A 13,511-nucleotide genomic window follows, 5' to 3' on the forward strand; every position below is an offset into this window, starting at 1 on the left:
CATCTGCCGATTATCCATCTGCCACCTACTTACTGCTTTCTGTCCTACCCATCACTGATGCATTTAGGTCCATTTTAGTCTCTGGACCAATAGATTTCGCTTTTTCAACCCATAATAAGACATCCCTTCCTGGTCCTTTTGCTGAGTGGTGGGGTCCTGGATTTACCACCTCGACCTACACCCACCTGGGTTACATTCTATCACCAGGCTCCCTATATGAGAGAGAGAGAGAGTGAGCGAACCAGCTACAGCCGTACTGAGCTGTACGGGAAGCTTTTCCTGGGGATGCCTTTTCCTTGGCTGGGCCTTCTTACCAGTGTTTGCAACCCATCCAGTGACCCTAAACCAAGATCTGATCCAATATTACCCTAGAAGGGTGCAGGAAGAGGTCGCTTTTTGAATATGGCAACCTATTACTGCAAATATAAGCATATCATAGCTATTGGTGCCTGCACAGCCATTCTGCAGCCAATGTGGAATTTGCTCTAAAAAAAGAAAATTGCAGGGTGAGCTTATGACTCGCCTTAGGTCACTCACTGAATCAATGGCAGAAGCGGAGTGGTGGTGGAGAGATTTGAATCCAAATCCTCAGAGCCAGCTCCAACAATCTAGGCACCAGGAACACACTGGCTTTCTGGGTTTGGTTGAACACATACACACGTGCACGTCCATGCTGGGGCTATGAAATAATCATGTCTCCTGCAAGTTCAGTGGAGACTGGATGGGATGCAGCATGGAGGGCAGTACTGAGGTTGCAACTCTATCCACTCACTGGATACTCTCCATGGGGCATTTGTTGCGAAGAGGACACCAGCAGCCAACTTGCCCCCGCCCCCCCTTGTTGCGGCTGCTGTGACAGACAGCTAAGGTAGGGCGGAAGCAAGAACAAGGCAAAAGGATGGAAAGGAAAGAGCCACAGAAAGGCATATGGGGCAGTCAGTGGTTCTGGCTATTAGGACCGGCAAGAGATGTGTGGACATGGGGGGGGGGGGGCTTCAAAAGTGGCACGATTCATCTCTGCGGGAGGGCAGCTGCTTTGCATGCAGAAGGTTCCAGATTCCAGACATTAATACGTATCTTTAGATAAGGTTGGCAATATCCCCTGTCTGAAATCACGGAGAGCTGCTGACAGTCAGTGGGGACAGTAAGGCGCTAAAGTGGACCAGGTGGATGGTCTGATTCTGTATAAACCAACTCCCTAACTTCCTGTCCCTTGAGCCGGCACCCAGAGGCCAGCAATCCCGTTAACCTGGCAGGGGAGGATCGGCAGAGGAAGTAGTAACAACCACTTGATTTTAGTATTGAGCACCTTCAAGCACGGGCTGGTACAAACTTTCAGGGCAGCAGGGCGCCAACCATGAGGAAACAGGTCCTGGCTCTTCGTTCGCTGTTCCCATAAGGTCAGGCATAATCCTTGCGATTTAGGGATTATTACCCCGTCTATGTTGTAGTCCCTTCCCTGGACTGTATCAACTCTATCAAAGCGTGAGGTGGGTAGTGGGAGTGAAGAATAGCAGATAGGCTGAAAACCACCCTGCGTCCTAGCCAATTCTGCCAATCCAACTTTCCCTTTCTCTCCCCCCGCCTCGCAAGAGGGGGGTCAGTTTGTCTCCACACTGTAGGGGGAATCGACAAAGAGCCTACACAGCCAAGAGTTCCCGCCCTGAAACGCTTCCTCTTTACTCCCAAACGGCCCCTGATCAACTTCTTCGGGCTTAACACAGCACGGCCCACAGGGTTACCATGCCCGGGAACCAATGTCCCCAGTGTGGAAGGACGTGTGGGTCCAGAATTGGCCTCCACAGTCTCTTACGGACTCATTGTTAAAACCGTGTTTATGGAAGACAATCTTACTCGGCTACGAGTGAAAGAAGACCTGGGGAAGCTCAGCTGTGCTTCCCAAGTAGTTTGAGAGCTGGGTTCTACAGCCTCTGCCTCGGATGCAGGGGGCCTCTCTGGTTCTGACGTGAGGGAGTGGGTGGTGGCGTTGACTGACTCGAAAAGAGACGTGGAGGGTGTAGCAGTACTGAATGGATCCCTCCCTCCTCAGGCTGGCACACGAAAAGGGCAGCCGGAAAAATCCCCATAATCACAACTGGCATTGCAGTCCAGGGGGCACTATTTCCTTATTTTTTAAAACCGAGGCGCACTTCTGTGACAGGAGAGGGGGAATTTTCCTTGCGTTACTGACCATCCAGATTGAATTTTTGCAAAGCAAGGCTCCTACTTGGACGCTGTCCGGGTCCCACGTGCGCGTTGGGTTCAGCACAAGTTCTCGGTGTAGTCACTGCAAATCTAATGCGCGGGAGATTATCTGCTCCAGGTTTATGAGTTTCCATTGGCTTCCACTGAATAGCTCTGCCCACAGATAAAAGCAGCAGGTATCCAGAGGTAAACGGAATTGCTGCTATCTCGTGGTATCTCCAGGTAAAGATGGAGGGCGTGCTATTTTCTTTTTCTTTTTAATAGGCGCTGAGTGCCAATACTTTTTAAGACCTGTTTACAGTGTGTAAAACTAATATTACTAAAAATGTGTCACATAAAACTATCACTGTAAAATGAACCATTCTATGCAGATTTGCACCAATCAGCTCATACTAGATTATATGAGGGAGATATGCTATGCTGGGCAATTAAGATCCATACCAGAAAATTTAGCTCAGTGCACCCTCCCCTTTCTCCTGGGCTGCTGAGGCATCATTACACACCATACATAGTCCTATTGTCAGTCTTAAGGGACAGAAATGCATTAGAAAAGAAAGTTTAGACTCCTGAAACTGCTGCAGATCACAAGTGGAGAGAGCTCTGTTGCACTCAAGTCCTGCTTGTGCACTTCCCATAGGCACCTGGCTGGTCATTATGAGAGCAGAATGTTGAACTAGATGGGCCTTTGGCCTGATATGATGGGGCTCTTATGTTCTTATGTGTGGTGTTCACTTTGAATACACACACCCCAAGTAAATAACAAGGTATATGCCCTGCACTAGGTGGAAGACTGGGGGCTAGAACTTAAGAGGAAGAAGTGGAGAGAGAAGAGTTAAGGCTGATGGGAGTTTGGGACATCAACCCAGGAAGGGGCATGGATGGTATGAAGTGCATTAGCATACTCTTCTCTACCCTCTTCTCAGGGCCTCCACACTCAGGTTACTGTCTCACTAGAAGACTGTAGCATTATAAAATTTTATAATCCAAGCAGGAGCTAATGAAGATCACTCACAAAAATATATAGGCAGTTTTGCAGACTCCCTACAAGTTAGTTAAACACTGGAAGGCAACTCTTGCATCTGTAAACTAAGAGAACTAGTGTAGATTAGGAAAGTGTGTGTATAACTTTGCTCTGCAGCTTAACTAATTTTACCCTCCCCAACTGCTTCCCTTATCTTTCATTAATGTTTTCCTTGGTTCACCGTAATAGTGTAAGTGGCCATGAAGAGCTGTATAGTTATTGGGTGGGACACTGAAGGAAGTTTTTCAATATGGGGTACTATTTCTATGGAGACGGAAATCTATTTTTGTATTCTTGAATGAATCTTTGTATTCAGGCACTGATGTGGACCAGAGGTAGGGATTTTTCTCAGCCTGAGGGCTGAATTTCCCTTCTGGGCATCTTTCTGGGGGCCATATGCTAGTGGTGGGCAGAGATAGAAGCAAAAGTGGGAAGAGCAACGAATGTAAACTTTGCTTCTGTACAGCAGGCTAGTTTCTGCATGCACTCACACACCCCTCTCTATCCTCCATCCAGGGAAATCAATGACACATTCCAGCCAGGCAGTAACATTCAGGGGGTGAAGCAGGATGAGTGAGGGTCCTGGGGAGAGTTCAGTGGGCCATACTAAGAGGGCTGGAGGGTCTCTATTTGACACCCTGTAAACCTGAGGTTCCCCACCCATGCTGTGGAGACTAGAAGGCAAGGGTGGAGACTGAAGTTGGTTCCTGGGTTTGCAGTTCCTCATTCAAGAGAGGTGCTTCTACTACCTGAAGAAATCGGGGCAGGGGAGATTTCTTCCATAAAGTAAGTTTTCCCCCTGCAAGGTGCCCTAGTATTGCATTAAACCAAAAGCTTCACCTTTGTGCAAATAATGTCCCTCCATGCAATTTGTCACTCATAAACATATGAATGAACTAATAAACATAAGAAACAGCAGGATTTACATTTGGGAATAAACCCTGGACCATCCCAAGCTATGCCAACTGTTTCTGATTTGAGTGTGGACTTATTTTAGGGGACAAATATTGCAGTAGGGGGTCCTATAGTTCCTTCACTTGCGGGTACATTTCCACCAGCTTGTTCAAAACACATTGACTATACTATGGCCAGCACATAATTCAGGTGTTTAAAAACTTGCACTGGCTGCCCATACACTACACTACCAGGCCAGGTCCTTGTATTAATTTACAAGGCCCTTAACAACTTAGGTCCAGGATACCTCAAGGACTACTGAATCCCTTATATCCCTGCCCAGTCACAGAGGTATTTGGGGGAATCACTGTTAATGGTCTCCATGGTTCAGCTGCACGACTCCTACCCACCAGAAGCAGTGCATTCAGTGTTGTGCGCCCAATTTTATGGAACTCCCAATTGAGATCAGGTAGGCCCCCACTCTGTTGAACTTCAAGCACCTCTTTTATCCCAGCAGGAATTTTAATAGAAATATGAATTTATCATGTTGACAATTTCTAAATATTTTCTGTATTGTATTTATTGTACACGGGACACGGGTGGTGCTGTGGTCTAAACCACAGAGCCTAGGGCTTGCCGATCAGAAGGTCAGCAGTTCAAATCCCCGCGACAGGGTGAGCTCCCATTGTTCGGTCCCTCCTCCTGCCAACCTAGCAGTTCAAAAGCACATCAAAGTGCAAGTAGATAAATAAATAGGTACTGCTCTAGCGGGAAGGCAAACGGTGTTTCTGTGCGCTGCTCTGGTTCGCCAGAAGCGGCTTAGTCATGCTGGCCACATGACCCGGAAGCTGTCTGCGGACAAACACTGGCTCCCTCGGGCCAGTAAAGTGAGATAAGCGCCACAACCCCAGAGTCGTCTGTGACTGGACCTAACGGTTAGGGGTCCTTTACCTTTTTATTTATTGTACACCACTTAGAGACAATTGTAGTTAAGTTGTAAAATAATTGTTTCAAGAAGTAAAAATAAATAAGTGGCAATAAAAATATATATAAAAGATACACACTAGAAAACACCTTGTACAAACATGCAATTTTGGCAGAACACAGTGGATCCTAAGGCTACTATCCTATATACAAATTCTACAGGGCTTTCATTTGAGTAGTAAAAACAACTATTTAAAAATAATTAAAACCAATGATAAGCTGAAAAACTGATTAAAACATGTGTCTACATATCTGGATAGGCTTGCCTAAACAAAAATATTTTTAGCAGGCACCAAAGAGAGTACAGTGAAGGCACCTGCCTGATGCCAACAGGCTGCGAGTGTGGGTGCTGCCACAGTAAAATATCTATTTCTTACACTGTGAGATGAGTATCATGCGACACCTGTAACAGTGCCAGTTCTGCAGATTGGCCAAGTGTCATATATGGATAAGGTGATGTTTTACCATAAAGTGGCTTCCACTGCTAATAGTAAAACCAGTTAATATAATATTTTAACATGAAACTAGAGTGACTGGCACAGACACAGTAGTTGAGTATTACTTTGTGTCATGGTAGTGGCTGTCATTAAACTCTTGTCAAACAAATTAATAATGTCATAGTCTTGTCAGCATACTCTGTGTCATTTCTCTCTGCTACTTAGCCTGATGAGCAAGAATGCTCCTTCTTAACGATACACCAAGTCCTAATTGCAATGGCTGCTTTTGGACCCTTCCCAGTGTCACTTGCCGCCTGATTTCCCAGCAGGAAATGTCTAATGCAAAGGTGAAAGTAGCTCAGCCAGGAGTAGTCTCTGAACAGGAACACCACTACTTCAATTTTTTATTTTATTTTTACAAAAAACTCTTTCACTTCTCCTTATGCTGATGATGTCTCTTTAATGACAAATGCAGATGCTTGTCTGGGCTGCACCACTTGGGCAGGGCTGTGTGGTGGTCAGGGACTGTGTTCTGCAGACAGAGCTCACACCCATTCTGCCCGTTGCCTGTAGCGTGTTTGCTTGGAATGACAGCCTCTAGGACATCCTCAGACAGGAGCCAGATGATTGTTTTAAAGAGAATTGAAAGTGGTTTGAAAGAGGCTTTGCTTCTTGTGGTGTACAAACATGTCCCCTTTGTCACATTGTTGCTTATGTTCCAACAGATTGTGCAGGATTTTTCAAAAATGAAAAGCCTGCCAAACTTATTGGATCAAAGATAACAGTGGAATGAGGATACACACCCAAGAGTGTTCACTCTTTCAAGCTGCCCCCGACTTCTTGGGGAGGGGGGGAAAGATGTTTGTTTGCCTCCTCAGTTTGTATCAGGAGATGTGCAGTTTTGTCCCTTACTGTCTCAGTACAAATCTTTGCACACTTCCCCTACAGGCATGTTTCCTTTGCCTGAAATTGTAGGCTTAGGGCTTGGGGTTTTGTTTGTTATGTTTGGAGTTTTATGTGCTGTGTGTTACCCACGTGGATGAAGACAGGAAGTTGGTAGTTTTGTAGTACAAGAAGTTACAGAATTGTTATCAAGAAAGCACAGGACAAGCATCAATTGCAACTAATCTAGTTTAATCACCCTGGAACATTCACAGGCACATTATTGAAAGTGCAATCATGTACAACTTCACCATTAACACATTGGGGGCAAATCATGATGAATGTGCAATAAAAAAGACATCTGGAGGGGCTCTATGTTTCAACAATTTTTCCCCTCCCCCAATATATATTCAGATGTAATAAACATAATCATGTTAATTACTTTAAAAAGACAGATATGTCAACAATAGAAATGGAGGGGTATGAAGTTAGAGTATAAAATTAGTGTTAGATAAACTAGGGAGCTAAGACTGACTGCAAGTACATTGTACACTGGCAGGCAGTGGCTGACTATCCAGGGTTCCAGACAGGTGCATTTTCCAAATCTATCTGGAGGTACCAGGGACTGAACACAGGATCTTTTGCATGCAAAGCATGTGCCCTCCCAGAACATTAAGTTATATATTATGTAATGACTCATTCTATATGGTTCAAAATATGAATTTAAGACCCCAGATTTCAAGATTTAATAAACTCCAGATTTCATTTTAAAAACATTCAGTAATGTAAAACTGTACTGTTCTGGTTAATCAATTTAAGACTCTCCAATCAGTTCACTGAAACCTTTTTGTCCTTCTGTTTCTGCAGTGGGAACCATAGCACAATGTGTCGCACTATGTCAGTGGACAAACCCCAATATGTTAGGATGAATCTTTAGATAATTCCAGAACTCTGCATCTACTATTTCTTCATTTTTCATATCAGTATCTTGTTAACAGGCAGCAGAGTTGAACTATTCTGGCTTCACTGGGGAGGAAAAGGAAGAGACTTTTTAGCTTAATTCCCTCTAAGGTCAGAGGAGTTAATTTCATTGTGAATGGTTCTGTGGCTATTGGGTGTGGCCCAGCAGGACAGCATGAGCACTACTTGACTGACAGCCAAAGTGGGCAGGACAGCATTTGGGGGAAGGTAATTCTTTAGCATCACTTGCTATAGCAGAAGCCTCTTCCCCTTCTGGCCTCTAGGATGTGGTTTTCCAGCTTGCTTGCAATGATAGCCTGTAATTCCTTTGGCCAAGAGCAATCTGTTTTTATTCGCCTTTTGATCCTGGAAGCAGGTATGAGGGGGTAGTATGTTAGAAACCTGCTTTGCAGCTACAGTAAACTGCTTCCTTTCACAACACTAGGACTTCATGGGCATCAAATGACACAATGTTTGCTATAAAAATCTGGAGGTTTGGTATAGTGAAGTTCTGCAGGTTGAAGGGTGGAAGAAGGGCATAAGAATGGAGTAAAAGTCAGTGCAAGGAGAGAACTGTACTCCAGTGAAGACAGGACCATGTAGTAATGAACTGTATAAGAAAGAAGGGTTTACAGCACAGTCCTGTACAACTCATGACCACACAAGCCAAACAGAGCCCAGAAGCCTAATGCTATCATTGCCAGGTCAGGTGCTATACCACCCCACTGTTCTTGTGGTCTCAAATAGCAAAAGCAATAGATGTACTGAGATCTCAGTGAGCCCTTATACTCGTATGGGGCAGAAAGGTGATTTTTAAAAATACTATAAACTGCCCTGTGCTCCTCAGATGAAAGATGTCATTCAGCTGGGCAAGTCCAAAGTTGTGTAGATCTATGTTGCAGAAAAAGTTTCAGGATGTGTGGAACTTCAGCTTACAAACATGATGATATTAAAACAAAAAGTCCAAGAGAACCCCATATGTGCTCCGAGTTCTGGATGCTGCAGTTCTAAACTTGTTGTTAGACATGGTATATGACAATTTTTGGAATATTGATAGGCAGCAAAAGATTTAAATTATTATTATTATTATTATTATTACCACTAGGGAAGGTTTCATTTTTCTACCTCAGGCACCAGCATTCCTTGGACTGCCTATGTGCAAAAGTAAAGGTAGAAGGTTATGTCCTATCTCTAGATATAAGGGCAGGAAAAGTCGGATCAGTCAAAAGACTAAGGTTTCACAGACTGAACATTAGATATTTAGGGAAGAACATATTCTGTGCCTTAAAAAAGCAAATGTTTGCATCAAGGAAAGTGGAGCCCAGGCTAAAATTATGTTTGTGTGAATTTGCTTGAATCAGTACAATGTACCTTCATTTCATCAAAATTTAATCCTCTGCAGTATATTTTGTGAAAAATAAGAGTAGAACTAAACAAAGGATGAGAGGAAGCAAGTGCTGAGTGGAAGGGAAGGAAAACACAGATTAAGAGACATAGATTCTGTGCAGAGACAGAAGAAAGACCATGCAAATCACACAGACCAACACAACCCCAACCCATGCCCTGCTTTGGGTTTTGCACCTTTGTTAGACCATGTCCACATCCTTCTTAAACATTTATCTACCACCAAGAAGGCTGTAAGCTTGTAGAAAAAAGAAGCTGTGGTTCAGCTGATTGATGCTGGCAATGCTGCATTGTATAGTGCATGGGTAAAAGACACTGCATCAGAAAGCCCAACTTTTTTATCCAAGGTCTTCATTACACACACATTAACAAAGTGGGGTATAGATTTTATGGACAGAATAGGTGTAGTAGAAGCCCAGATAACGATCAGTCTTGGATTCCTATCACTGTTCATGCTCTGTCCACTTTCTTTTCCCTGCTTTTTCTTTGAATGCATCATCTCCAAGTTTCAAGGCTAGTATCTGTGCTACAGAAAATAAGAAAAAAATAAGCAGAGGTAGGGCAATAGACAGCTGTAGTGTGGAAGGGGATACTGCCCGACTATTGTGCCCAACATGGCAAGAAAGAGGGGAGAGGGAAGGAACAGAGTGGCATAGCTGTACTCTGGAGAAGAAAAGTCCATCTCTCTTCCAGTTGTTCCAGGAAGAGGGAGAAGTTCAGTACAACAACAGCATTTCTGTCTCTGTGGAAGAGTCATTTGCATCAGCCAAATATCCCTTTTGCCTTCTTCCTTTTGCTCTTGGCAATGGGCAAATGAACCTTCTGGGTCTGGGAGGAAGGTACCTGGAAAGAAGAGGCAATAGTTAGAACCAATCAGTTAACAAATCAATTCATGAGTAGGAACAAACAAAAACAATTACAGCCACACAGGATCTCTCTGGTATATTCACTTCGAGCATTTGGCTATCCAGACACAGAGCTTACATTTGTTGCATGGGTTGTGAACAGTAGCAAGTAGCTGGCAGTAGCACTTGGTAATGTTGGTCATGGGATAAATGTGCCTTTTGTAACTTATGAAGGTTATATCTCTGGGGCAAAAAGAAGCTGGAGGAGTCCACATGACATCCATGAGTTAATCAATCTCACAGTGAACAAGGGAAGTCCCTACTCCAGACACCAGCTAGTCCTCTTGATGCAGGGCACTCAGTAAGGGGATGGTGAAGCATGGTTTGGATTGACCAAGACCCCCTTGCCTATGCCATTTCCCCTTTGTTTATATGAAAACTACATTCCTAAGGACTCTCCAGTTACTCTTTTTCATGCAGTAAATCAAATCTTGATTTTGCTTTGCACTGACATTTTAGTACTATTGTTTTTCCACATGGCCAAACTTATATTCACTTATTTATACAACACGTGCAATTTTTACTCTTTTGTAACAGGGATAGACACCTTTCCATTAGGAAGCTCCGCTGTGATAGAACATCATATTTTTCTAGCATTCAAAATGCAATATATAATCACTGGGGAAATGTAATTCTCTCTCCCAGTCACTGCAATCTGGAATGCTGTCTGGAATGCAGTTGTATGAATGTCACATACACTTATTGCCTAGTGCCTATAACAACACTACTGGCAAACGACTTAACTCCTCGCACACACAAATGCCATCCTCATTTTATGAGCTTTCAAAAATTTGTATGCGCTGGCAGGGTCAGTACATGATCTTCTCTTCCCATGTGACTTTGCTACTTCACATATCACTGGAGCACTGCGGGATAGAATAATATGAAAGTGGCAACCATACTGCTTCAGCAAACTAGGCCTTAGGTCTGCTTTCAATTCCTGTTTTCTCCCCTTCTCATTAGTTTCTCCTTATTCTGTAAAACCCATCTACCCTTTTAAGTCTTTCTTCTACCAACAGCATGTTACTCCACTTGCCTGGAAGAGCCTCCTCCTTCTAATCTATTAAGCTACCTCCCAACACTTTTCCTATTTCATTTCTCCCCCAGCATAACATGTTTCCACTGCCATCCTTGGTCATATCCTCGATGGGTGACTGCACAGCTCCTGCAGCTCCCAGTATGAATCCCTATGAAACTGCTGCCAGAAGGATGAAGGCAGATGTACATTTTAAAATGTCTAAGTGAAGGGACCATAGCTTAGTGGTAGAGCACATGCTCTGCATGCAAATGATCCCCAGATTTAAACCCTGCCATCAGGTAGCAGTAATGGGGAAAACCTTTGGCCAAGAACCCTGGAGAATCATTGCCAGTCATAGTAGAGAGCACTGGACTTGGTGGACCACTGGTGAGTCAGAAAAAGACACCACTTTTCCCATGCCTTCTGCTGCTAGGGAGCTCTCCTCCTCTCCTATTTACATTACAAATATACCTTGACAAGCCTTTTGCCACGCACCCCCAACCCACAGCTGGTATTCAGTAAGCGGTGAGCAACAGTACCTCACACTCTCTTGTGTTTGTTGCCAAACTGTAGACATTCACCTGCCCCTTTCTATTCTGAGATTGCAGGACATACACGGGCTGGCAACCTATGGTTTGCTTACTCCGCCACACCTCTGTGGAGCTGGCAGACCACTATATAACATAACAGAGCTGCAAAATCCAGTAGATGCATCAGGATCTCTGGGAAAGTTCCTGTGTCTCTCCATCCACATTCACGGCATGGTTACCCCGAATCATATCCTCATACATCTATCCCTTCCCTGGCCCATTCCCACATGTACGCTGAGGGGCTCCTCTCACCACTGTGTCTTGTGTACACTGAGCAGCTGCTGACTGCGATTCAGTCTTCTTCTCCTCAGTTGGCAAATCTGCAGCCTTCTGGGCAAGGTCCTGGAAGCTGGCATGTTCAGGACTCTCACAGTCTCCTGATAGTGTCAAATAAAAACAACATGCATGGGAGCGAGGAATTCAGTAGGCCAATGTACATAAGAAAGAGCAGGGGCAAGGGATAGAAATCAAATAAATATATCTTTGTAAATTGACATCTCCTATCTACCTAGGTACCTACCTATACAGAAATATAAATCCTTCCCCCTAAGATCACAGAGCTGTAGAGTAACAACAGTAGCATCCCGGGAAAGGATAATTTTAGTTTAACAAGAGGCCATCTCTTCTGGCTTCATGTGATCTGGGGGTAGCAGCAGCAACTAACCCACAAGTCTATCCTCCCTCCAACATCTAAGGAAGATAATTCACATCCTCACTCTATACCACTTACATAAGTTTAAAACTTGTAAATGGAAACAGCTGGAAGGGGTTGGGCCATACTGAAATGTGCAGGGGAACACTAACAGTAGGGAAGGCAAATATGACCACATTTTATTTAGTTATCCAAATGTATAGCTTTGCTCATTAAATTTCATAGTATTTTACAAAATTAAAAGTATCAACAATAAAAGAATAAAGAATAAAAAGTCAGCAAGAGTACATACAGTAGCAGTCATAGAAGAAATCAGTCCTTGAAGATTTTTTGAAACATAATTTTTGTTGGCTTCCATAAAGGACAGAAGGGGAAAATATGTGTGTCTCTTTTTTGGAATAATTCCAAAGAATTAGGACTGCCACTGAAAAGACACTGATCCTTGTAAAGACCTCAACTGCCAGGAGAGAGAGCATAGGGAAGGAGACTTTCCCTCAGATAATCAGGACCCGAGCATTTGAGGGCTTTAAAGGGTTAAAAAGCAGCACTTTGAATAGGGGCTTGAATCAAATAAGCAGGTAGCTCGCACATGGGCATAGCCAGGATTTATGTTAGCAGGAACAGGATTTATGTTGGGGGGGGGCAGAACTGAGCTATCTGCAATGTGATAGGTCAGTTAGTTAAGTATTTTTATTATTTACTTGATTTAAGCGGGAGGCAGCTTCACACACATACACCCCGCCCCCTGGCTACTCCCATGAGCACAGATGCCTCAAAACAGGTGATATAGGACCATACTGATAGGCACCAATCAACAGGCAAGTAGCTGCATTATGTACTAGCTGAAGCTTCTGAATAGACTTTGAAGGCAGCCTCATATGGAGTGCATTATGGCAATCCAACCTTGGAATAACTAAAGCAGGGATGGAGAACCCCATGTCTAACGCCAAATGCAGCTCTCCAGGCTTCTCTCCAGACCACACTCCCTCCCCAGGCTACAACCCTTGCTGGCCTTCCTTCAGAAAATCAAGTCTTTTTGCCTGGCCTTAATGTCTCTTTGTACACTGATTGACTCTTCCTTGCCTACATGGAGTATAGAGAAGGGTGTGCAAGTGTGTATAAATTAGGGGTCTTTACCATGGTGTCTGTGAAGGTTTCCAATGGTGCGCCTGGGCAGGTGCAACAGACTCTGAGCTTTCACTTTTTCTTTTTTTTTTAAAGTAAGTCTCTAGCTCTTCTAAAAAGGAGGTTATGGGGCAGAATGTGCAAATTCCTTTTTAAAAAATTAGTTTTTATGAAGGAGTTTTTGTTTTAGAAAGCAAACAGATAAACAGGGAAAGGTACATCTATTGTCTCCACGTTCAATTCATAGTCTTTTTCATAGTTCGTTTATGTTTGGTGAGAGACCCTTTTGTCATAGACATATTGCAGTTTGGGGGAAGGAGTGGGGGAGAGAGAGATGGGGGTATTGTTCTTTTATTCTATTGCCTATTACTGTATTAGTTTAGGTGGGCTGTGTCAGCATCACATGGGTAGGTCCTTTGTTTATGTATTATTTA

General features: G+C 43.8%; 1 protein-coding gene and 1 long non-coding RNA gene across 4 annotated transcripts in view; one reads left to right on the forward strand and one right to left on the reverse strand.

The window, feature by feature from the left end:
* The window catches only part of LOC308460408, a 107,867-nt gene that overhangs the window by 34,815 nt on the left and 59,541 nt on the right, over positions 1-13,511 (forward strand). The window lies entirely within an intron of this gene.
* NHEJ1 (non-homologous end joining factor 1) overlaps positions 6,659-13,511 on the reverse strand; it is a 124,384-nt gene continuing 117,531 nt past the window's right edge. For both annotated transcript variants that reach the window (XM_080976688.1, XM_080976687.1), the window contains 2 exons: positions 11,553-11,677; positions 6,659-9,630 (listed from right to left, as the gene is read on the reverse strand). In XM_080976688.1, coding sequence (XP_080832814.1) covers positions 9,550-9,630; positions 11,553-11,677 — 206 coding nt within the window. In that variant the 3' untranslated portion in view covers positions 6,659-9,549. The remainder of the gene's footprint in view (positions 9,631-11,552; positions 11,678-13,511) is intronic.

Source organism: Podarcis pityusensis, assembly GCF_964106645.2.
Source record: "Podarcis pityusensis genome assembly, chromosome: 1".
Classification (NCBI taxonomy): domain Eukaryota; kingdom Metazoa; phylum Chordata; class Lepidosauria; order Squamata; family Lacertidae; genus Podarcis; species Podarcis pityusensis.